The following is a 24,123-nucleotide window of genomic DNA, read 5'->3' on the forward strand; positions in this document are numbered from 1 at the left end:
AGAATAATCTGAGGTGGAAGGGACCCACAAGGTCCAACTCTTAAATGAATATGTCTTTTTGACTGGATTTATGCTGCCTGCACAATAGCTTTTTCAGGTTAATTTTTTCTGGAAGACAAAGTAAACAGGAAATTCACAACATTTAACTGTTACAAAACTAGCTATCAAAATAAAAACAGAAGTTTCAAAGTTATGAGTTCAGTATTACTTAAAATGGCTTGAAGATCCAATTTTAACGCTACTTCATCCAACTATTTTTGATCTGGAAAAAAATCTACTTCTTTATTACATTTGTTACAACTTCAGAGACTTTAATTGAACCAATAGAAAAGTGATCCCTTCCTTGATCAGTAAAATGCAGAAACATTCTTTACAGTTGTTGTATAAGTAATATTCCTTGAAGTGCCTGTAACATAGAGCTAAGTATTTAGTGGCCCTCAAATTTTCTTTCATCCTGTAACAAGGTGCTTTAGCAGTAACACTAATAAATCATCTAAGGACATAATCAAAGAATCCTTATGCAATTTCATTCATACCTCCCTTAGCTATAACTGAGTTTATTTAATCTCATGGGGGTTTCCCCATCACATTTTGCCTGTGATGCATCAAGATCTGAACAGTTGTGTAGTTTCAACAACAGGGCCTTTCCAGGGCTTAAAGCTACCAAAATCACTTCGGAAAAATCATCTGTAAGCACATTTTCAGTTTGCACATGGATTCATTTCAGAATATTTTGGCAATTGCAATTTGGAAAGCGATTCCATTTTTTAAAGGGAGTAGTATATTTTGTAGGAATTGAACTGTCATACAAATGGCAGACATACACATGCCTTTCTTTTCCTTGCTTTTGTCTTGTTACTGATAAAAAGAGCCACATAGGATTAAACATGAGCTAGAAAATATATATGATCAACTGGAGCCCCAATTTTTTTCCAAAATCAGATTTAGTATCTGCCACTATAGCAAGTGCTATACTTCTTTTGGTGTAGATTTACACCATCTTACTATGGGTCTGGTTTATATCTCCCCATCATTAATGCAATCCATTGTCAATACAGACAAAAAAAATAAAGAAAAGATGAAGGGAAGCTCCATCCCACTATCACAGGAGGTTTTGTGATGAAATAAGATCCTGGGTCAGGACAGGGTGTGGTGCTATACATCTCACTGGTTCTACACAGCATTTTATCTTCAATTCCTTTCAATACTTCAGTATATTACCACTAAGGAAAATAGAGACACTTCAGCACTGTGCTGGGAACATGCAAACACTTGGTCCATGGCAGGAAAGGGACAGACGCTAGAATGGCTCTTTAAGTCACTCTTTTATAACTTTTTTTTTTAAATGCCCATATTAACTCACAAAAATCACTATATGCTGAGAGCATCAGAAGGCAATCTGAATACAGGAGTTAGAATAAGCTTTGGACAGGGTAGAACTGAAGCCTGTGGTTACACTTGAAGTAATTATAATAATAGTTTCTACTGTACTGTAAGTTCAAAATGTGAAGCATTAAGTTTGATAGCAATAAAAAGTAGAGTGGAAAAATAAGTAGTATAAAAGGAACATTAGTTTAAAAGGATTTGTTCATATAAGAGCAAATTTAATATTTTATTTATGGGACTAACAGAAAAAAAAATACTGGCTGTGAATCCAAATCCAAGATAGAACTTTTACTGAGCATATAACACTGCTTTCCAACAATAACAGTATTCCAACAAAGAAAAAAAGTCACTGGAAATACTGATGTCAAAACTCTTAACAAGATTTAAATTATTTTAAAAAATGGAATGGATAAAGAAATGTGAAAGGTTTTTCAATGCTATTTATAAACTACATTGTAAAACTGTCCCATTTAAAAATTCTCAGTTTCTGCTATGCCAGGGGTTCACTCCTAACAAAGATTCATTAGATTTTCCTGAAAATGTTGGCTTTCTTCTATTAGTGATTTTTCCTTCCATGATTTCACCTTCAATTAGAAGCTTCTTGTAGTTTTTATAGTTACAGATATTTGTACAAGTAGAATCAGATTTTTATTGGGAAGAAAGCTTAAAGCTACTTTGCTGAAAGTAACTGCAAACTTTTAACAACAGCTTTTTTCTTCAATTTTATAACTAAGTAAACTGTGTTAGTTAAGTTAACCTAAAAATTAGTTACAGAAGCAAAAATCAATACTTTTTTTTCCCTTCATAATGACCATACTTGCCTATCAGAAGCCTAACTTCCACAGCCTTTTTCAGCAGAAATAGACCACCAGCAAACAACTAGATCAATTTAAAGACTTTACTACCTTTCCAAGACTATTTTTTCACATTGAAAAGAGGTAGATGATAACACTTAAGCCACAGGTTGTTGGGAACAGAGACTGCAATAAAATAAATTTCAGCTCAAGAGTAAAGAAAAAGCAGATGCAAACTTACACATGAGAACACTAAAGGCAGTCAAGGCCCAGAGGGGTGACCAGTGGAATGAAACACGATGTGCAGCAAGCAGAGGACCATCTAGTTGAAAAATGGAGCATGGGAAGTGTGGAAGTCAGAAATATGGACCAGGAAAACAACAGCTAATGCAATGGATATCACAGACCTAGAAGAGTTTCCTGGACTCTTTCAAATTTCCTCTGTCCTTGTGAAACTGGCTTGCTTTAAGTAGTTTCCAAGGGCCTGCAATTCATTTCTTGGCTAGGCAAGCTTACTTTCACTGAACACAGTGATCTGAGGTTTGTTTGAATTCCTGCTCTGTGGAAATCTACTGTACTTTCTAGCAGGTGTGAGAACACTGAGGCTCCTTCAGTTGCAGCTCATTTCCACTTTCTAACTACTTTATCTCCATGGATGAAGCAAAAGTGACTTTTGTGTTTCCTGGCAGTCTGCTGCTTCAAAGAACCTTATAGTGATTTGTTTATTTCAGAGGAAATGGAGACCATTCAGTGATGACAGATTTATTGGTTAAATGGACATCACAAAAAAAATTTCATGAAGCACAGGCTGGCTCTAGCCACACTGTGAGAACTCATAGTAAGGGGTGATGTGCATTCCAGGAGTCCAGTCCTATTTAATCCACTCCGCTCTAATCTGTACATTTATACTACACCTTTCACACAATTTCCGAGAGCTCTGTACAGAAATGTAATAACCACATATCCAACATATCCAGGTATGTTGATGGCCTACATTTAGGCTTGAAAATGCAGCAAAAGGAACCAGACTGTTGAATATCTCCTGGCAATGAGTCAGACAGTGATAGGCAAGAAAAAAATGGGTGCGCATTATCTTCCTATTACATCTCAAGATAGAAGAGAATTTCTTATTTCTGGAGAGACAATTTACAATTTGGCAATTCATAATATCTCCTAGTGGGTGAGAAATTTACATTGGAGCAATTAAATATGAAACTTGATATGAAAGTTACTGAGACTCAATATAGGTTGTACAATATAGGTTGATCAAATACAATACAAGAGGAAAAGGAGTTTCAGCAGTTGCTAGGTTTACAATGTATGAAGGATTATTCCGAGGATTGCATAATTTCAATGTGAAAAAAGTTAATCAAAATATTGCAGAGAAAGATACTACCAGACTTACGTTGCTATAGTTTTCCAATGATAACTGGTTGTGATAATTGCATCTGTCAAAGAAGGTAAAACAGACTTATGAATAACATACAGGAACCTGTTTTGAAAATCCCAGATAACCAGACAACTGCTGGTTCTCTGTTAGGGTGAAGAACACTGGTCAAGGCAAGCACTGAGACACAACCAGCAGGGCATTCCACTCGATCTGGATTCAATTTCAGAAAAATAGCTGACTGAGGTCGTGCATCAGCCAAACAAACATACCATTTGGAAAGAAGCTGGAATATTTGTTGAGGCAGAGAAATATATCTGTACATCACCTCAAGACATATGGTTGGCTAAAGCACATCTGCCAATAATTGGCTCAAAAAATCATCAAAATGTTAAAAATACCTCTATTTAAGATGGTAAAATAAAGAGTGCTATTTATTCTTTGGACACACATACCTGCTCAAAAATACCTTGATAGGTAAATTACCCAGCTTTTAGTAACTGGCATTGTCATTGCATTTTGAGTCCTCCTATTTCCCAGTCTAGTTTGACATCCTAAATGTTTTATTTCTGTTTATACATAAGGAAATGTTAGCTGGTTTTGTCCTCTATATAGACTGAAGATCTGAAGTATAGAGTAACTACAGTACTGTTTCAAGATAATTGAAGGAAATTAAACTAGAAGATCTACACTGGGATTCCTGTAGGGAGCATAGTCATGGAGATCTGCCCAAAGTAATGTACTTGCTTCCCTGCAGGGGCAGTTTGCCTGGCAAAATCATAATGCTAAGTTTTTGAAAACTAAACTTTTTTCCTTGATTTCCTGACACTGTCTTAGTTCAAAGCAACTCATCTTCTCTACTTTTAGGTTGCAGGGTATCATGAGGGCTTTTTTAATTAAAATTTAGTCTTCATCTTTTAAGCCTACTAATAGCCTCACCCTTTTAGTATTTCTAAATTTTTAAAATGTACAACCCAAGAATGAAGCCCAAAGGTGCTTTTGAATCATAGACAACATCTTAAACACCCCGCAGCACAGAAGAATTTCAAATGGTACTTTTGTTGTGTGTGTGTGTGCAAATATGTGTGTGTGTGTGTGTGTGTGTACGTACGTGTGTGCATGCATACATACAGAATTTAGGTGAAAATAAGAGCTAATCTTTAATATTATTTTCTTAACTATAAGAAGGCACAGTAGGTATTTTGCTTGATCTTGATTTAACCCAATCCTGCTATTATGTATTTCATGATCATCTATATCTTATCAACCCTAAAGTATAAGCACATCTATATCATATCAGCCCTAAAGTATATGCAACCATCTACACACTAGAATCAGTTGAGACGTTTTCTAGGACTGGAAGCTTACTTCATGGAAGAAAGTGCAAAGCCCTGCTTCCTCTAAAATATTTTGTATTTTGCAGGATAGCCAGCCTAAAGCAAACAAAAGCATATGAATGTACAGCATTTTAAGAGTCCACTCTCTGCTTGAACTCCTTGTAGAGGTGTTACCAAAGCATTAGATGCAGAGAATGAATGTCTCCACGATGAAAGCAACATGAAGGACACGTATTTTTAAAATTCAGGACGCGCTGAAGGGGTTGCGGCCTTGTAATATTAACAATAGACCTCCTAACAATAAGCAAATGCTTAAAGGATATAAAAGTGGGACAATTCTGGAATATAATGTTAACAGTTAAGTTCTATAGCCAAGAAGAGATAGGCTAAAACCTAAAAGCTGCCTCAACACAAAAGGATCAGCTTTCAAGAAAACTGCACACTCAACTGTTACCATTTAGGCACCTAAATGAAGAACAATGGGGGCTTCTGGGTTCTGAGCTCTTTCAAGCATCTGGTCCAAATTCTTTCCCTCCATATGAATCAAAACAAATGTTTAGGCTACTAACTTTCCATTGCCCTTTAAGTTTAATGCCAGCTTTTCCAGCTTTTAAATTCCTTAGTATAGTTAGATGAATAAAACACTAACTTTGCAGAATACTCAGTTAGGGACTATTTGCCGTATTTTATTTTTATTTGTAGCTGGTATAAATAGAGTCATTGTAAAACTATATCTTTCAAAGCAATATCTTTTAGAACAAATTTTTTTTGTTTAATGTGTTTAATGTTTAATACATTAATCCATCTTACTTGGCTATTCAAAGGTGGTCAAACATTAACTCACGGATTTGAAGACTGAAAACAGCATACAGACTGAAAATCAGCACAAAGCAAAACATAGCAGCAGAAGCAGTCAAAAAAAATACCAAGTTAATTATACAAGAAAACAAAAAGGAGATCACTTCATGGTGTGGAAATAGCATATAAGTTAATGTGTGCATCAGCACACCCTGCTAAGGGAAGTTTTAAATGTACAGAATTCCTGCTGTTTAAGACAACTACGTCCAACCTACAGTGGCATGGAATCTGATACAGGAGCTGCAATGCTCTGCAACAGTCCAGGATACATCATTGTGCCTGGACCCTGATACATCCTAGCATGTTTAAAATCTGTACTAAATAATCATAAGAATGTATTTAAATGTTAGAGGGCAACTATTAAGACAGACAGGAATTATGGTAGTACTACACCTCTGCAACTCAAACAGATCACACAGAAAATGTACAGCATTGCCTGATACTAACCCTGGGGGAGTAATAGTCCATTTCCAGTCCTCTTCCCCCTGTGGGAAAACTGGTCTGCAGAAAAGTGTGAATTCAAACATATTAAGAAAATCTCTGATTAAAAAAACAGAAATTTTGCAAAATTCTCTGTTACAGAGAATACTGAAATATTAAACACGTTCAAGCAAGTTCATGACTGGACAAAAGGAAATAATACCTGAGTATCTCACTTTATTTTTACAGCACATATAGCAGCAAAGGACAGAGCAACTAGTGAACATACAAAAGTTGGAAATCTGGGTTTTCTTCTGACTTGAAGCAAGAAGATATTTTTCTTCAAGAAGCACATAAATAGAGTTAGCAGAAAGCGTATTTGCTAATTTACATGAGCTAATTTAGTAAAATATAATGTGTGGAAAAAAACATACAGTTGATTTTCAGCTTTTCCTTTACTGAATAAGAACCCTTCCCATCAGTTTTTCTTTTCCAAACTAGGTTCAAAGTTTCTACTGCTCTATAATTCTTACAAAAATTATGTCCTCTAAATGATACTATGCTAAATGGCCATTATGCCAAAATTAACTCTGAGCTTCAGTCATAGAAAGAGTTTTTATTAAGAAAAATAAACAAAAAATGTGGAATGAGTGACTTGAAGAAAACAAATACTCCCCAGACTGGCTACTCCTGTCTATAAGAATGTATGAGAACTGTGTTTTAAAACTGGATAACAAAGAGAAGGGTTAAGTTACTGAGGACTGTAGTAGAGTATGAGACAAGGCTCAGAAAAAGAAAATTCAGAGTTTTTTTAAGATGAGTAGCAGGCCAAAATTCCTGCAACTGAGATTTATTACACCATGGAGTCTGATTCCCAAGATGGCTAATGAAGGCAAGCTATTTTTTAAAATCCAAATGAGCATTTAATAAATAAGTACCACACTCAAAAACCATATATGTAACCCATTTTGTCATACTGAATTGAAAGGAATCAACCCACACTCAAGCTTTTTAGTCATCACTATTTCACTTCATCTGTCATTCGTCTAATAAAAGAATATTAATATGGATTGCTGTTTGGCAGGGGGTACCTTTTCTCTGTACATAAGATTCTTGATAAATCAGCCATACAGAAATGTAATTAATTATTTTATAATTAATTCTCTCAGGGGGGTTGTTCAACCACCATCCACTGTATTATCTGACCATCATCCACATTCATTACACTGGAAATAATGTCATCACTAATGGACACTGCAGAGTCTGTAATTCTTCTTTGGAACCAGAGTAAGCTTAGCCTGGCTTAGACCAGCATGGAGAAAAGAGGAAAAGAGAGGGGAAGAGATGGAGAGAAGGGTTTTTACTCTTCTGTGTAGATTGGAAGTGAGGTGAGGTGAGGGGTGATGAGAGTCAGTATGATTATGACCAAAATACTTTTCAGCTATGGCAGTTTTGCCGCATTTCCTGAAGAGGAGCAGCCTCTTGATCCTTTTTCATATCCTTATTAGTCTCTAGTTCAAGAAGCGTGTGTGAGGATGTATTTAACTCTCATTGAAGTCAATGGCTCTTAAGCATATGCTCAATTTTTTTCACAAATCAAGACTTTAATCTGTTCCTTATGCACATTTAGGATTACAGAGAGGTCTTCTGTTTTTGAAGTTACTGGAAACATCAGCTTGCTGATGAGAGGTGGGGGAAGGGAGGAGGACTCCATCACTGTCAGAAGTCTATAACTTTTCTATTTTTTTTTCTAAATTTTGACCAGAAGATCATTTGTCTATGTTTAAAAAAAAAAAAAAAAAAAAAAAGTCTTCTCAAATAGTTAAATTCTTATGTGTCCTCCAGAAATGTGAGTTACTGACATAACACACTTATAGGTTTTTGTTAGCATCTCCTCCCTTCCTCCTCTATAAAGTTGACAGAGCTCTTACCAAAAAGCCAAGGAGATTTACTCCTAGCAAGGGAAGAGAAGAGTTGAGACAAAAGTTGTAAAACTGTCTCTGTCCTACTCTGCAAATGCACCTCAATTCTGGCATCTACTGGTTTTGTCTACTTTGGTCCTGGAATAAAACCCTCTTCACTGAGCCTGAAGGTTGTGCCAAATTTTATGGTGATTTTTTTGATGCGGAAAAAAGCCCACTGGAGACTAGCCCTAAAGCAGCCAATCTTGTGAGCTGATCCTCATATGAATTTATGTCTCCAGAGTTTAGATTTGATATTCTGTAATTTTACCATGCATTCTATTTGCTGATATTACATTGAAAAACTCTAGACATTGAAAATAACTGAAAAATTGCCAAGCCCAAGCATTCAAAAGGTATCATCAGAACTTTGCTTTTCTCACCCTTCCTAAAGCTTCCTCCTCCTTCCCAAACTGATTTTAAAACATGTTTAGAAATAAAATAACACAGTATAACCAAATGCTGCTCCAGTCAGATCACATGGACCACCCAGGTCCCTATCTACTGTTATTTTAGATTTGATATATATACGTATATATGCATATATACATATATACATATATGCATATATATGTATATATATCAAATCTAAAATAACATACATACCCCAGATATATGCGCATGTCTATTATATCAGTGAAATCAAATCACATAAAAATATTTTACTGTTTTTAAAATTCTTCTTACAGAAAACTGGAGTAAAAGAACAATTTGCCAATGCTATTTAAAAAGTTTACAGCCCCCTTCAAAATGAGACTTTACTGTCTTTGAACCACATTCCTTCTGCCACAAGTAATTACCTAAATTCTTGGAGTTAAAAGAGTGCATTTTAAGAAAGTTAACTTTTTTTCACACATTTGGCTTAGATTCAAGTACTTCATTTTTACACACAGCCCTGCTCAACACTGGGTATATCACTGATATTAGATCCTAAACCAGTATTGTCAGGTCTGGTTCACGCTTGATTTTTGCTATAGCTGTTTACAGAATCTTCTCTGTGGTGCACACCCTTTTGAAGTAAAAACCTCTAGAGAAGAGAGGGCATATGAAGGACCATTTTTGTTCTTTTTTTTTCCTGTTCACTTCCTGTCTTGTACACTTTTCTTAGAGACCATAAGTCCACAGAAGAGCCATGACGGACCAGCAGTTACCAAAAAGAAGTGCACGGTAAAAGAGATGATAGCTTGGTGACAATGGGTAATGACAGAATATTGGTTTTAGATATTTCTTGCATGTATGTGAGCCATACTGAAGACAGAGAAAAGTGTGAATGGAAAAAGGAAGAACACAGTTAAGACAGCACGGAGAAAATGTTGAGGTAGGTAAGAAACAGGATCCAAAATATTGACTGAGGCACTGGGCAACGCCTCGCAGTGAAATTAGTTTAACTCTGAGAATATAAGGTGGAATCAGAAGAATGATTCTGGGAAGGAAATTTCAAAAGGATGTGATTGAAAGATATGATCATTTCATCAGCTTTGGTTTTGGAAAGCTTAAAATAAGAGCCAGGAGAGGACCAGGGCAGAAAAAACAGGATTTAATTTCTGCTAAGTGGTGTAAAATTCATTTGCAAAACAATCTGAAAACATGTTGAAAAAAGAGAAGACAAAAAGAAACAACTTGCAAAGCCTCACAGCAAAATAAGTTCTAAATCATAGCTCTCAACCTGGTCAGAAAAAGCAGTAGCCCGTGGCCTTGCACTGGGGAAACCAAGGACAAAGGCTTTTTTATGCCTGTAAAAGATGCTTTGCGCTCACCCTAGGTCTCTTTTGTGAGCACTTTTTTCCTACATCTGTGCATTCTTGCCCTGGAAGGAAAGGAAATGCTGTCTGCTTTTGTAAAGAAACTGACCTTTACCACATAAAGTTTGGCTTTATGGAGAGCAGAGATATATGAGCCATTAAATGACATGGCAGGGAAGGTGCAAAGGCTGACTAGCGAGACCTCCTTTTTTGTGCTTGTTGTCCAACAGGATACACATATTCCCTAGACTTGTTTCAGTTCCAAAACTCATAGAAATACTCTTCCAGAGGTATTTAGGTAATATGTACTCCCCTCTAAATATCTTCTGAACTAGAAAGGCTTCATGTAGTTTTGTATTAACACCTTAGATAGGAGCAATACTTCTTGCATTTCCACCTCATTGTAGATTACAGGTCTGCTTTTTGTAGTAAGACTCTGCTGTTAGATTAACAAAGTCCTTTTAATTAACAGGCCAGCAAAAAGATGCAGCCAGCCTCCACTATATGGGTAACACCAAGCTTTCCAGTTATCTACATAAGAAACCCAACCAAATGTTTCCCGGTTAACATGGATGCATCTTTCAGTTTGTGCGTGAATTAAGACTGTCAATTAGCTGTGGAAACATGCTCGAAATACACAAGATAAGCCAAAGTCTCCATAAATAATATTTTCAGTTTATCTACCCATACGTGGTAAAGCTGTGAACATTTCTTAGCCACAGAGCATCGAGCTGAAGGAATCAACAGCAGGGTAGTAAATGACATGCTTGTGCTTAACTTTGTCAACATTATACTGTTAATTCCAGAAAAATTATACACAGTAACCTAAGCTGTGACAGAATTAGAGTAACAGACTGGCGAAGCTATGACTACTGCAGGAGGAAAGGAAATGGCTTTCCCAGGAACTTTAAAGGACTGGGTCATTCTCTAAGTTATATTTCACCAAACATACTTTAAAATGGCTGGACATTTTTAGCCACTGTACTTGAAACACACAACCTCTATCCAAAAAAAAGTGTTTGTTTGGGTGTCATCAATTCCCAATATGTTTGCAAATATAAAAATCTGAAATCTCTGATATTTCTCATGCCAGCAGACTGCAAACTCAATTAGCAATAGTCTTTGTCTATATTTCCATTTGGAACCAGAAAAATAAAGATAGATGTATAGGGTTTGAATACTGTTAGATTTCTGTACGTACCCTCATATTAAAGTAATAAAGATATTTGCCTCATAAAGTTGTAGCAATGTACTGAAGTGTAAAAGCAAAGGAGTTAGAATGAGTGGAGTAAAAATTAAAATGCAAAACTAAGCCAAACTGCAAGAAAGTTCGGCAGAATATTTCTTCATAATATGGAGCAATCAAAATTTCACTCTTGTCTCCAGCTTTTTTCTCCTGTGCAGGTTCACATAATTTTTTTTTAAATTTAGAAATTATGACATTGCATTTGCCACTTTTAATACCAGTATATTATTTCATAAAAACAACAGAATTGTCACTCTCTTTATTGACCCAATAAGCTATTAAAAAATTATGTAAATTAATGTGCTAATAATACCAAAAAAAAGAGATAATTCTGCATATTCAAGATGCTCAACTGCTAATTCAACTGCTAATGAAGCCTTTTATTTTTATCTGACTCATAATTGTTTCATCTTGCATTGCCAAATAGAACTAACATTATGTTACCTTATTTAGCAGATCACTGCAGTTCTTAAGTTATTGTAGGTTACATCTAATGGAAATCTAATTAAGATAAAGGGTTGTATTTTTTACTTTGAAATTAAGAGAGTGCTCATGTTGCATGGATGAATGGAAATTGAAAGGCTATATAGTCACTCAGTTCTTCAGAAATAGACTTGTGTAAAAAAATAAATAGGGAGAGAGAGAGGGAGGGAGGGAGAGAGAGGGAGCCAGGAGTGAGACCATTAGTGTGTATTGTTCTAATGTCCTCAGGAACGCAAAGACTTAAGACACAGCTGCAGCTTGAGGTCATTGTGGTACTCCCAAAATAAGAATATAGAAACAGAGGGGAAGAAAAAGAGCTTAATATTACTATGTCAATTCTGAGTCAGTCAAACCAAACTGCGAAGAACTTGTAACGTTCTCAGCTCTTCCTAAGCCTTGCATAAGGCGGGTATGAATTGCAGACTTTTACTAGGTTTTAATGTCTAGTTCTGAAAATATAACTTTGAAAGGCGTGAATGTGCTTCAGCCCCAGTTATACTGCTACTTTCTTCTGGCAGAAAATACTATTTTGCATTCTAAGCAAAATTTTACAAGAAATCTTTGAGTGGTCAACATTGCCGTAGCTGCCCAGGCTTCCATTTACACCATTTTTAGCAATTCAGTGTACCAAAGCCTCGAAAAATATGTTGTCGTCTAGCTTATCAACACATCTAATTTAAATTCTTTTTTCTTCTGTAAACCAAGCTGATATTTTCACAAATTTGGGAGATATTTTCACAAATCTAGTCACTGTTCCTACAATTCTTTTTACAGTAATAAGCACAGTTTAATGAGTAGTTTTTACTTGTCCACATATTCTATGAAGCCTACAGCATTCTGGTACTCTTCACCAGATGAAAGAAAATGAAAGGCTTGAAAAGCTATTGAGACTGATGTGCCTGAGGAGCCTCACTCACCGTGTCAAAACACCCCCTGCCAAAGAGGCCTCCGTGCACACTCAGGATATATTGCATACATCTAGAATATGCCAATTTTTGCTTGGCAGGTAGAAAACTCCACAGTTCATTCAACTCTCTTCAGAGCTATATTGTTAATCCACATATGTCCAACAGATTTTTTTAGTATCTATTTTTAGGAGGACCAAAGTGGGAAACAGTTTTTTCCGCTTGGTAAATTTAAGTGACTAATGCCCTCAATTCACCAAAATGTGTAAACATACACTTAACTTCGGCAGTGTTCATATCAAAGTACTACTTCATGACTACTTCAGCTGTGAAGTCCTGGCTCCACTCAATAGCTAGTTTTGACTTCAGCTTCCTGAGGTTTCATTCATCTCCCAACATACAAAATTAAATGCATACTACAATCATTGTAAGATCACAGTCTAAGAATTAAACTCACAATAGTGGCAGAGGATACTGAAGTGCATCGAATAGTTTATGTAAGGCAGTATTTTTCCAGACTTACTTGCTAAAAATAAGAAATAGCTATTAGAGATATGAGAGAATGCAGAAGGAAGAAGGACTTTTAAAAGATTGCAGTAATCTGTTTCAGTTTTAGTTTTTCATATCCTATTTGCTATAAAATAATGTTCAATCAGCTAGTTTTTCTTTAGTCCAAGAAGCAGCACGGAGAGGAGAGGAGAGGAGAGGAGAGGAGAGGAGAGGAGAGGAGAGGAGAGGAGAGGAGAGGAGAGGAGAGGAGAGGAGAGGAGAGGAGAGGAGAGGAGAGGAGAGGAGAGGAGAGGAGAGGAGAGGAGAGGAGAGGAGAGGAGAGGAGAGGAGAGGAGAGGAGAGGAGAGGAGAGGAGAGGAGAGGAGAGGAGAGGAGAGGAGAGGAGAGGAGAGGAGAGGAGAGGAGAGGAGAGGAGAGGAGAGGAGAGGAGAGGAGAGGAGAGGAGAGGAGAGGAGAGGAGAGGAGAGGAGAGGAGAGGAGAGGAGAGGAGAGGAGAGGAGAGGAGAGCGCAATAGAGAGAGAAAGAGAAAAAGAGAAAAAAAGAGAGAAAGAAAGAGAGAGAAAGAAAGAAAACAAAAATCCACTGGATTTTCATAATCCACTGGATTTTATTGGTTTAGTAAAACTATTCTTTTCTATAATAAATTAAAGATTTGATTCATTGCTTTGAGGCTTGCTTCTTTGGTTTCGTCAATTATTTTGTTTCATTTATTAAAGAAGAACAAAAGAAAACATTGAATCAAGTACAATATCACTTTCTTTCACATGACCATTAACTTCTCATAGATATTTTCTTATGAGGTTTTTTCAGCACAGGTAGTTTTCAATACAAAGTTCAGACAACTTTTTTCCATTGCATTGAGTAAGAAGCTCCAGGAATTTCAGAATGCACAGCATTCAGTGATTACATCCAGCATTAAATAATAAAATATTCAGTAGCAAATTTCCAAATGTTATTCCAGATTTCTCTTTTGGCATATAATCATATGTCTCTTTATTAATATGTACAAATTCCAGTCAAGTGACCTGTCCCCAAAACTATTTGTAAAAATTTACAGTTCCACATAGAAAATCAACTCACATTCTGAATAGGGGGTGCCTTAGTATCTTCTGTAGGTCCAAGATCTTGAAAAAAAAGGTATCCTTTCTAATCTACAGTGAACGTTACATCTTTAATATTACTAATGTTAGCAAGTAGAATTTTGACAACCTAAGTAGTCTATTTACAGTGTTTCATAGAAGACTTCAGAAGAAAACTTTCATGTATTACAGTGCACTGTCTACTACTATATCCCGTTTTATTAATGTGGGTATTTTTCACTTTGCATCATTTATTGAATGTTAGGATGCAGTGATGCAACTCTGCACTAGTGAAGTTTCAGATGCATGTATAAAATTTGCAGAGTAAAATGAATAACATCATTGTGATTTATACTATTGTCTATTCAATATTATTTTAAATGGATATGCTTTAGGTAAACTTATCAAAGGACACGGATTTTGTAATATGTATTAATAAGTAACAAGGACAACACATGCTAGAAAGCCAAGACCAATGGCAGCAGTGGTTTTTTAAACAAGCATTCCTTTGCCGTATTTGCCGCTGAAAGAATTCAAGACAGCGTATAACAAAAAAACTTAAGCACTACTATGGCTAACTGGTCTATCTCCTTCTTCCAAGCTAATCTACATTTAGAGTAAGAACTCAAAACTTAAAGTCTGGTGGTCCTAACAAAAATCAGTAGGAGTTTTGTCATTAGTATCTTCCTGGTGAAATTTCCCCTAGCATGTCTGTTTATAAACCATTTATTTCAATAACTTTCTTTTTACTGATTCAAATACTTAAAATCTAGGACTGGACTGTATGTACCCAGCACAATTACATCAGGCTATTTTTGAATTCAGATTTTCATTTAACACAATAGAAAAGCATCTACATGCTCATGGAAGACGCCAGACACTCACTCCAGAAGTCAAATGGCTTCTGGCCGTGCGTGCAGTCACACAGCTGATGCTGGTAAAGGTGATGCAATTGCCCTGCTGAGTAGCAGGAGGAAGGCTTTTTCTGCAGGGTGGCTGTGCACCATCTTGCTTGTATTCTGCAACTAGCAGTACTAGAGAAATTGTGATGCAGATCTGTAAGTCTTTAAAGCCTACTAAAAATAAAAAGCATGTACGCACACACACGCACACAAAGCTTTTAGTTTCATAAAAGTTTACAGTACTTCCCAAGTGGAAGGAAAGCACTGGTATGGCCATTATATAAGTTGGGCAAACAGTCATAAAAGGACAGGGCACAGGCTCGAGACAGATCATAGGACTGGGTTCAGTGCCCAGCTGTGCACTGATGTAATGAAGTAGCCTCAAGCACTGTTTATCAAAATTCTCTAACACCACACTATTTCAGTTAGAAACCTTATTAGCGACATATGCAAGTATTTATATTTAAAAAATATGACTTTCCTTTCACATCCTTTCAAGTTGCATTCTTAAGTATATTAGAACAAGGACACGGGGTAGCATAGCAAAAGTAAGGGTTGAAGCCTTCCCCACCATAACTACGTTTTACTGATGGGTTTAAACTTTGCTCAGTCTAGCAGATGAAACCAGATTTATTTTGCTTACTTTCAGGAGACTTACAAAACAGTAGAGTACATTTTGGTAGAGTACATTTTGCTACTGAGAGAAACATGCTACAGTGACTATTCATACTGCCAAGTAACAGTGTCTTTGAAAGCAATAATCCAGTGAGCAATATTAGGGCATCAGCAGACAGAAGCAAAGATAATGTCACCTGCCTTTGAATTTCAAGACACAGAGCTCAATCCTACTCTTGAGGAATTGAGACAGAGCATATAAAGTCATTGCATCACTAAAGAACGAGTATTTCCACACGGCAAACAATATGCAGATCAACAGGATCAATTAAAAAACATTTATTAAACAACTGACATGTCTAAAAATGGCAAAAAGACAAAAAAAAAGACTCATTTGATTACTTACATTAGAAAATACTACAGAAGTCACACTAGGTATGCTAGGACAAATTTTATCCTAGGATGTTAAAACCAGTGTAGTTAAAATTCAATGTGTATATAAAGTGCTCCATTGGCAATTTTCAGACAATCTGAACATTTTATCAGTAAATATCTACAAGAATTACAAAGCATTTTTCTTTAATGCCCATGCAAAATAATTAAGCTCTGATTGCTTAAAAAACCTTGAGCACTTCAGTGGTTTTGCTGGAGTCAATGGACCTTCTCACAAAAAACATTTGTGATCCCGTAAAGGTCTGGATCAGCCCTCCAATGTTTCTAAAAGGGTGGGTGGATGAGGAAGGGGAGAAGAAGAAGCGTAAATCCTACTGAATCATTTATACAAACAGACAGAAATGCATAAATAGGAGACATAAGTAGTTCTTTTTCTTTTTGTCCACACAAAGTTCTTCTTTGGCTAGGGGCAAGGAATTTTGAAAATGTATCAGCTACAGAGTCCTTCAGAATTTTAGTCTTAGAAAAGTTCTTGATTATATTTCCTGAGAACAAAGGTGAATTTCTTGCAAGTTTTCATCTATTAAAACAATTCAGCAATTAGCTTACTAGTAAGCCCATCATTTGATAAGCAATCAGTCTTGAAGGTTTTCTCCTAAAAGTGTGTGTGTTATTCATCGGATTTTGAAATTGTTTCATTTATAAAATCTACAGAGTTTTTGTTGTTGTTGTTTTCTTATGGGCAAGTGATGCTTTTTATACGAGATACCAAACAAATTAACTCTTTCCAGAAAAGCTATGCTTTATTGTGTATTTTTTCTTGTTTCCGTTTACAACCACACTGAAAAGCACAGACATATTGATGAATCAGTTACACAGTGCTTTTTGACTGCAAGCATGCAGCTCATTTTTCTTACTGACATGTTTCAGAAACCAATCAAAAGTCCTCAAAACTCATGATTTCACAGTATTTATAATCATTTATCAAAATGACCTGCTTTTTAGAGACCATTTCAAACAAGTACATATGATTTATGATATTTAGATATGTTTAAAATAAATTCCCTGGAGATACAACTTTTTGCTGCTTGCATGTTGAGAATAGGTAGGTTATAAAATATTAAAACTTGGCGGGGGGAAAGTATTGTTTTTATTCATGTGATTTGTCAATGAACAAAACCCACCAGAACAGGTATTGAAACACTTGGCCGAACTAGTGAAACAGTGGATTCCTGAAATGCTTTTCTAAATGCTACTATTGTAAATACATTCAAAAATATGAATAATTTTTATTACCTGCTAGCCTTTTCTTGGAATCCTGTGCCACACAGAAAGCACTTTCCCATGGCGAAATTTGGTTTATTTTTTTTTTTTTTAAAGGCTTTTCATGCCTGAGGGCAAGCGTTTAATTACATTAGACTTTAACAGGAATGCAATTTCCTTATATATTTATCTCTTGCAATTTAATGTTTGAATAGCTGTATTGCTTAGAAGAACTCCTTCAACTGTACTCAGCCTCCCCCTGGTCTTTTCAGCATAGTACAGATGTTTTTTTCACCATAGCATTTTAGACTTCCTTAAGGATACCAGATTCACTCTTTTTTTCATATTTCTCAGTAAATCTAGATAGCACGTCCTATATTGGCATTAATATGCTTTTTTCCTAACTGAAGTCTTAAGAAAACTTGGACCTAAGTAACGTAACTTAGGAAATTACAGAAGTAATTTTGCATCTTATGTGTTTTGCATCATCTGAGAATCAAAATCTACTTTATAATAAACAAAAATAAAATGGCCCTGAAATTCACAGGCAAGTAATGAGAAGGGGAGGCATTAGAAAAATCCAAAATATTCCATATAGAACAACTCATACCACAAAGCAACAAAGCACTCCAAGAATATGTTTTCTATACACTCAGCATGGTTTTCATCCGCACCTCATTAGCACACAGATAATTCTGACCATTAGGGCACTTTAAAATAAGCTATTTCATTTGCAACCAACCCTCAAATTTAGTATTGTCCCTCTACTTGTACAGCCTTGACATCCAAAGAGCTGAGTTACAAAGGTGAGGATGCAGATGCCGTTATTCACAGCAAAATGTTAACATAAAAAGATTTGTGCGCACCACTCCTCAATTCACAGGCAACTTTACCGACCCACTTCTGGGCCTACGCAGGTTGAAAGGAATGTTCTGCAGATTATGAGAGAGCAACTACAAAACCTGGCGATACTGACAGCTGCAGCAAGCAGGGGATGATGACTACATAAGCAGTATTTCCCAGTCCTTTGCAACGAGAACAGTTGAAAATTTCACCCTATTCTGTAGCAGTCTTTTCAATATCTTCAAAGGGAACTTTCCAAACTGCTTAAAATCTGGGTTAGGGCTAAAGAAAACTGTAAATCAGTTTATATAACTATCATGAGAGCACATTTCACCTTGTTTTCTCAATCCCAAATGAAACTGTAACAGATTAGAGAAGAATATTTCTATATCCTCCCATTCCCTTGCAATATGTGAATTCCAGGGAAAAACACACAGTCTATCATACTAAATTCTGTTTGCCTTCTGGATTTTTTTTTATAATTTTATAATGTTGCACTCCCATCATCATAACAAATAAGTAAAATGGGGTGTCCCTTCTGGTAAATTTTCAGAGAAGCTATACGGCTAAGAAACAGTTGCTTATTTGGAAGGTAAATGATACAAGGAATGGTCATGTTTTACATTCTTTAAACTGTCTACAAACTCAGCTTTGTGATCTTAAATACACAGAAACAAAACCTAAGTAGTGGAAGAAAGGGGTAGCCTAAGGTTAATTCAGCTCTGAAATGCAGAACAGATTCAGTGCTCAAGAAAACGCTGAGCATTTTGTGGCTTTAAGTGATGGGCTTAAGAGGAAATATATGTGTAAATAAGCAAAAGCATTAATAATTGCCTCAGAATGCTGGCACTGAAACTTAAAGCAGTCTCTTTCTCTCTTCACCTCTTAGTTATTTACTATTAGGATTTTTTACAAATGTCTATTGAAGTAGTTCCAAGTCTGATGAAGGCATGGAAGAAATTCTTTCAAGCACAGTCATTTGTTTAAAAAAAAAGATTAATGAGAAATAAAGGCGATGATGTTTAATCAAATGAGGGGCAATTATGGATGACAAATATAGAAACGCAGCAAATTAAAATAATTCTTGCTGCCATATTATGAGAATAGCACTAAATATCTAGCACCAGAGCTCAGGATTAATAAAGGGGTGGGGTTAAATATTCAGTCCAAAACACAGGCTTTTCCTGAAGAAAAACCAAATATACAGCAGCTATGCAGTTGTTGTCAAAAGACAGCTATTTTCAGTTTGAGAGATTTACAATTGTGCGAACAGTCGTATTTTTTTCTTAGCGGAAGGGAGGAGGAAATAGTTACCTGCCTTGATCTTCAGAAAGTCTTAGAAAGTGAGGCTTGAAGTGCATTGCAAGATAAACATAACCATGGGTAAAGGCTCGAACTCTTGTCCACTAATCCAGTGGAAGACTCCAGTCACTTCAGGGTAAGGTTTAGGACATTCCTCGCTGGTGTTTTTTTGGTTTGCAATGCAGAATAAAATACACAGAAAGTGATTCAGATACTTCCCTGACAGTGAAAGGGACCAATTTCCTTTTTTCCTTTAGCTTTAAATAGACCAACAAATACAATAAATCCTTACACCAGCAGGCATCCAGTTATTTTCTCAGTTGTAACAAGGTCTGTTCATATACCTCACAAAATCAGATAATGCTTTTTCTCATTGAAAGTAAAGAAGACAAACCAAAAGATTTTACCAGCACTGTTCGAATTAAATACAGCTTTAAATGCAAGACGAGTTTTTAACAGCTACACCAGCTATGTAAGACGAAATTCAGATAAATTACTGTAACTGTTAATATTTGCTAATGTAATGGACAATGAAGGAAGTGGTGGTATTCTTGAGGGTTATTTTTTTTAATCCTTTTTGTTGCTTGCACTCTACCAAGCTTACAGCATTCTGAGTGAAAGAAGTTATGGTTTCAGTTGTGAACTTCATACATATCTGGAAAAGCCTTTCACTTTCTCTTCTGTGATAACAAATAATTTGCTACGCCAGCTCTTAAGTTTTCAATCTGTTGAACCCTCTCTCAAGTGCCTCCTGCCTGTCTCACTATATTTTTGGTAACCCCTCGGTTCATGTGAGCCCTAACGGAAGTCCCATCAGTTGTGTTGCCTTCACCGAGTGGCTTTTGTCAGAGCAGGACTTTGAAAGGCTTTGCTATTTTAGAAAGCAGAGATAATATCAAGGGTTTTTGCCCATTCATTGATGCCAAATCATCAGTCTGGAATGACTGTGGGTCTACATGTTTTTATGTAAGAATTACTGTGATTTTAAAAGACAGACTGCTCCTTCCTTTCCTCTGTCCCCGACACCAAAAAAACTGAAGTGAAGCAGCTTTCTGAAACTCCCATTCACCCGTTTGCTTCACAGAGTCCAAATTTTGCCCCTTCACGCTGAGGATTTGATGCAGAGATCACTCAGATCCTACAGGGATCCTCAGATCCTACAGGGTAGCAAGGCATCAACTCCTCTCCCGAATCCCCGCTTCCAAGGCAGAGCTTCCAAGCGTTGTGCAATCGCCTCGGAGCCGCAGTCAGCTCCACGGCGAAGGGGCGGAGGGGAAGGAGCGCGCTGGATTCTGAATTTTGAAGCAGAGGTGTCGTATCGGGCAAGGGGGAGGGGGCCGCGGGACCAGATGCTGAAAACCGCACCAGAACTACAAACGTTTCTCTTCTTGGCTGTAGGAAACTCTCCCCCACCACCACCTTGATTTCATACTCTATCACGTGCTGAATTTTTTCTTTCTATTTCTCCCCCCGAAGCTTTAATAAAGCTTGCGTTAGTGATGGAGATCCCGAGAGCGCGTTGGAGGGAAGGAGCAACCCGGCAGCCGGGTGTCAGCCGGCGGCGAGAGCACGGCGGCGGCCGTGGCCGGGCGAACCGAGCCGAGCCGAGCTGAGCCGAGCCAAACGTGTTGAGCTAAACGAGCCCAGCCGAGCGGCGGCAGGTCCGCGGGGCCCGACCGCGCCACTTCCCCCGACACCCGCCACCCGGGGATCCCGCCCTGCTGGGGAACGCGCGAGCCTTTACCTGAGCTGTCGCTTTTCCTTTTGCCGGACCTCTTCTCTGTTTCCACCGGGGACAGAGCCTGCCTGCCATAGTCCCCTGGCGCACATGCTGCCCCCGTGGGGGTGTTGGTGCCCAGGCTGGAAGAGTTCGAACACAGGACAGGGGGGCTGCTGCCCAGCTCCGGGGGTCCTCCTGAGTCAGGCTGAAGGCAGAGGCTGTGCCTGGCCGCGGCGGGAGGAGACGACATCTGAGGAATATGCCAGTTCGTCTGCAAAGCTTGGTGCTGCTGTTGCTGGTGGTGGTGATGGTGGTGATGGTGATGGTGATGGTGCCCCCTATGATGTTGGCTGGCAAACATGCCCTCCTCATTGGGGTATCCCGCTATTATGCAAGAGGAAGAAGAAGAAGACAGATCAGGGTAGGACATGTGGTCAGATCTTCCATGCAGGGCAAGAGAAGACTGGGAGAAAGGGTGCAAGCTCTGCGCAGTGGCATGGGGGCTGCGCAGGCAGCCAAAGAGTGTGTGATCCATGGCATGCAAGTCTCAGGTTCCAGGCAGGAGAGTTTAGGAAAGATCCAACTTCACCACCCTTTGTCAACTTTCACTGTAAACAGATCGGGGCTGGGATTTTTTTTTTCCAAAACGGCACCGACAGACTCTGCAGCAGGCAGCTGAGCTCAAATAATCCAGGTCTTTAGCCCTAGTGGCCAGTCTCCGCTGCATAAACACGCGGACCTAGATGAGCCGTTCTCAGATCTGCTCAGATGTCAAGAAGTGGGAGAGGTTGAAGCCAATAGAAGGTGGTCCCAGAGAACTGCTTGAAGGGGGAAACAGCTTCGAGAGGTTATAAATACAGTAGTGTGTAATGTGAGCTGGGGGCTGGCTCAGCAGCACAGCACTGACCACATGCAAACTCCCTCCAAAACGCCAGCGCCGTCCCCGCGCCGAGCCGCTCCGTCAGCGGGCGGCAGCGCTGCGCGCCCGCGCCCCGGGCGCCCGGGGCCTGGCGGGGGGGCGGCTCCGCGGGGGCGCAGCCCGCTCGTCCCTGCCCCCGGGCGGGCCGCGCCTCCCCGCCGCGGCTGCCCCGAACCCCCATCGCCCCGGGTGGATCGGCGGCGGTGCCCCCCGGCCGCACGGCCCCCGCAGGGCCATCACCGCCCCGTTGGGGCTGACGGATCGCTCGGGGTCCTGCCGCCCCTCGGGGGCTGCGGGCGAGGGAGCGCAGTAAAGACGTGAGGCGACATGCGGGGGTGACTCTGGGGCGGGGGACGCGGGGGCCACCACCGCCCCGTTTCCCCGGAGCTGAATCGCTCTCGCCAGCGCCTCACCTGCGAGCCCAGGTGCGAGGCCGCCGGCGTGCGGGGCCGCGCGGGCCGAGGCCGAGGCCGGGGCCGCCTGCCGCGCTCCGAGGGTCCCGGTGCGGGTCATCCACCCGCTTCGCCCGCGCCCACCGCCCCGGCACTCGCGATGGGCCGCGGCGCTGCCCCGGCTGCCCTCCAGAACCTCACGCTGTGCCCCAGCACCGGCGGCTGGTTGGCTCGTTCTACAACGAACCTACCGGCGCCCACCGTGCCAGCAACGCTGGCTGCACAGAGAAGTTTCTCCTCTTGCCCTCTGCCCCTTCAAAACAAGAAGTCGCATAATGTTTATTTGTTTTATCTTCATTTGCTTCGTTGCAAATGTCTTTAGTGGATTGGGGAACAACCTGGAAAATCTGGGCCTTTTTTTTTTTCTTTTTTAAAATTATTTTTTAACATGCGATGCGTGTAGTGGAATTACAGTAGCCACCAAGGCGTCTCTTAACTGGTTTAAATCAAGATAACGCATTTAGTGATCAATGACCAAAGAGGTGCCCACTGCGCAGAGGTTTTGTTCTTCAGCCCTTCCTACTCGATGTACCTTGCTCCTCCTCCCCCCCCCAAAACAAAACAAAACAAAACAAAAACAAAACAACAACAACAACAACAAAAGTAGAAAAGGAAAAATATTTCTCTCAAGTCTAAATTCTTGGGTCCATGTGCTAAAGATAAAATGAATTTCAATTGCTAGATTGCTAGTGGAAAAAATCAGCAATTGTATGACTTTTGCTAGAGCTGGTTTCTTAAACGGAAATTGAGTCCTATTTTGTGGGAAATTAGTTTTGCAGACTTTCTTTAAAAAAAATCTAAAACTTTTGTTCAGCAGCTGCTTCGCTTTTCACTGCAGTTTCAGACTGAGCTGGAACCTGCAGCAGTCTTTCGACGGTAAGATTCCCCCCTTTTCTGACATCTAACTCTTTTTAATAACTGTCTTTAGATTTAACGGTAACTACGCGGTCTTTACAAAGAGAGCGGCGTCCAAAGCAGAAGTTGCTGCCTCTGTGCACCGTTTAAAACTTGATATTTCTTCAGAATAAAGGAAATATACAGTTACAACACTGATGAAATATTTTGTGCTTTTCATTGTGTTTATCGTTTCAATATGTGTTCTAATATTAGAAGGGAGGAATACAAAGAAATCTCGATGGCTGAACCCCTCTTGAGTTTGGGAACACGCCGGACTGCCAGCACAGGGGTGCTGCTGTCCCTCACAAACAGGCGCTGCCATGAAGCAATAACTGCGAGACAGCGACAGGCGCGGAGCGTCGCGCCCGCAGCGGCCCCGGCGGCGGCGGCCCGAGGGCTGCGGGGGCGGGCGGGCGGCGCAGGCGGCCCCAGGTGGGAGCGGGGGAGCGGCGGGGCGGCCCCCGCGCACCGCACCGCACCGCACCGCTGCCCTCCGCCGCTCTCCAACCTGCTGCTGTCCGCCCGCCCGCCCCAGCCACGGGGGCGAGTCGCCGTCGTGGGGGCCGGGGCCGGAGGGGCAGGAATGCCAGCACCCCTCCTTCCAGGGCCGCTGCTGCCGCAGCCCTCACACAGCCACAGCTGTGAAGAGGTCGGGGAAGTCCCGAAGCCAAGGCGGTGTAAAAATGCCTTAATTCTAGGGGATGGCCA

The 24,123-nt window shown here is 39.5% G+C and overlaps 1 protein-coding gene across 1 annotated transcript in view; it reads right to left on the bottom strand.

Moving 5' to 3' along the window:
* MEOX2 (mesenchyme homeobox 2) overlaps positions 1-21,955 on the bottom strand; it is a 53,084-nt gene extending 31,129 nt beyond the window's left edge. The window contains exon 1 of the mRNA XM_053947148.1: positions 21,172-21,955. Coding sequence (XP_053803123.1) covers positions 21,172-21,682 — 511 coding nt within the window. The 5' untranslated portion in view covers positions 21,683-21,955. The remainder of the gene's footprint in view (positions 1-21,171) is intronic.
* Between the last annotated feature and the right edge of the window lie 2,168 nt (positions 21,956-24,123).

The sequence above is a fragment of the Vidua chalybeata genome, chromosome 1 (assembly GCF_026979565.1).
Source record: "Vidua chalybeata isolate OUT-0048 chromosome 1, bVidCha1 merged haplotype, whole genome shotgun sequence".
In the NCBI taxonomy this organism is placed as follows: Eukaryota; Metazoa; Chordata; class Aves; order Passeriformes; family Viduidae; genus Vidua; species Vidua chalybeata.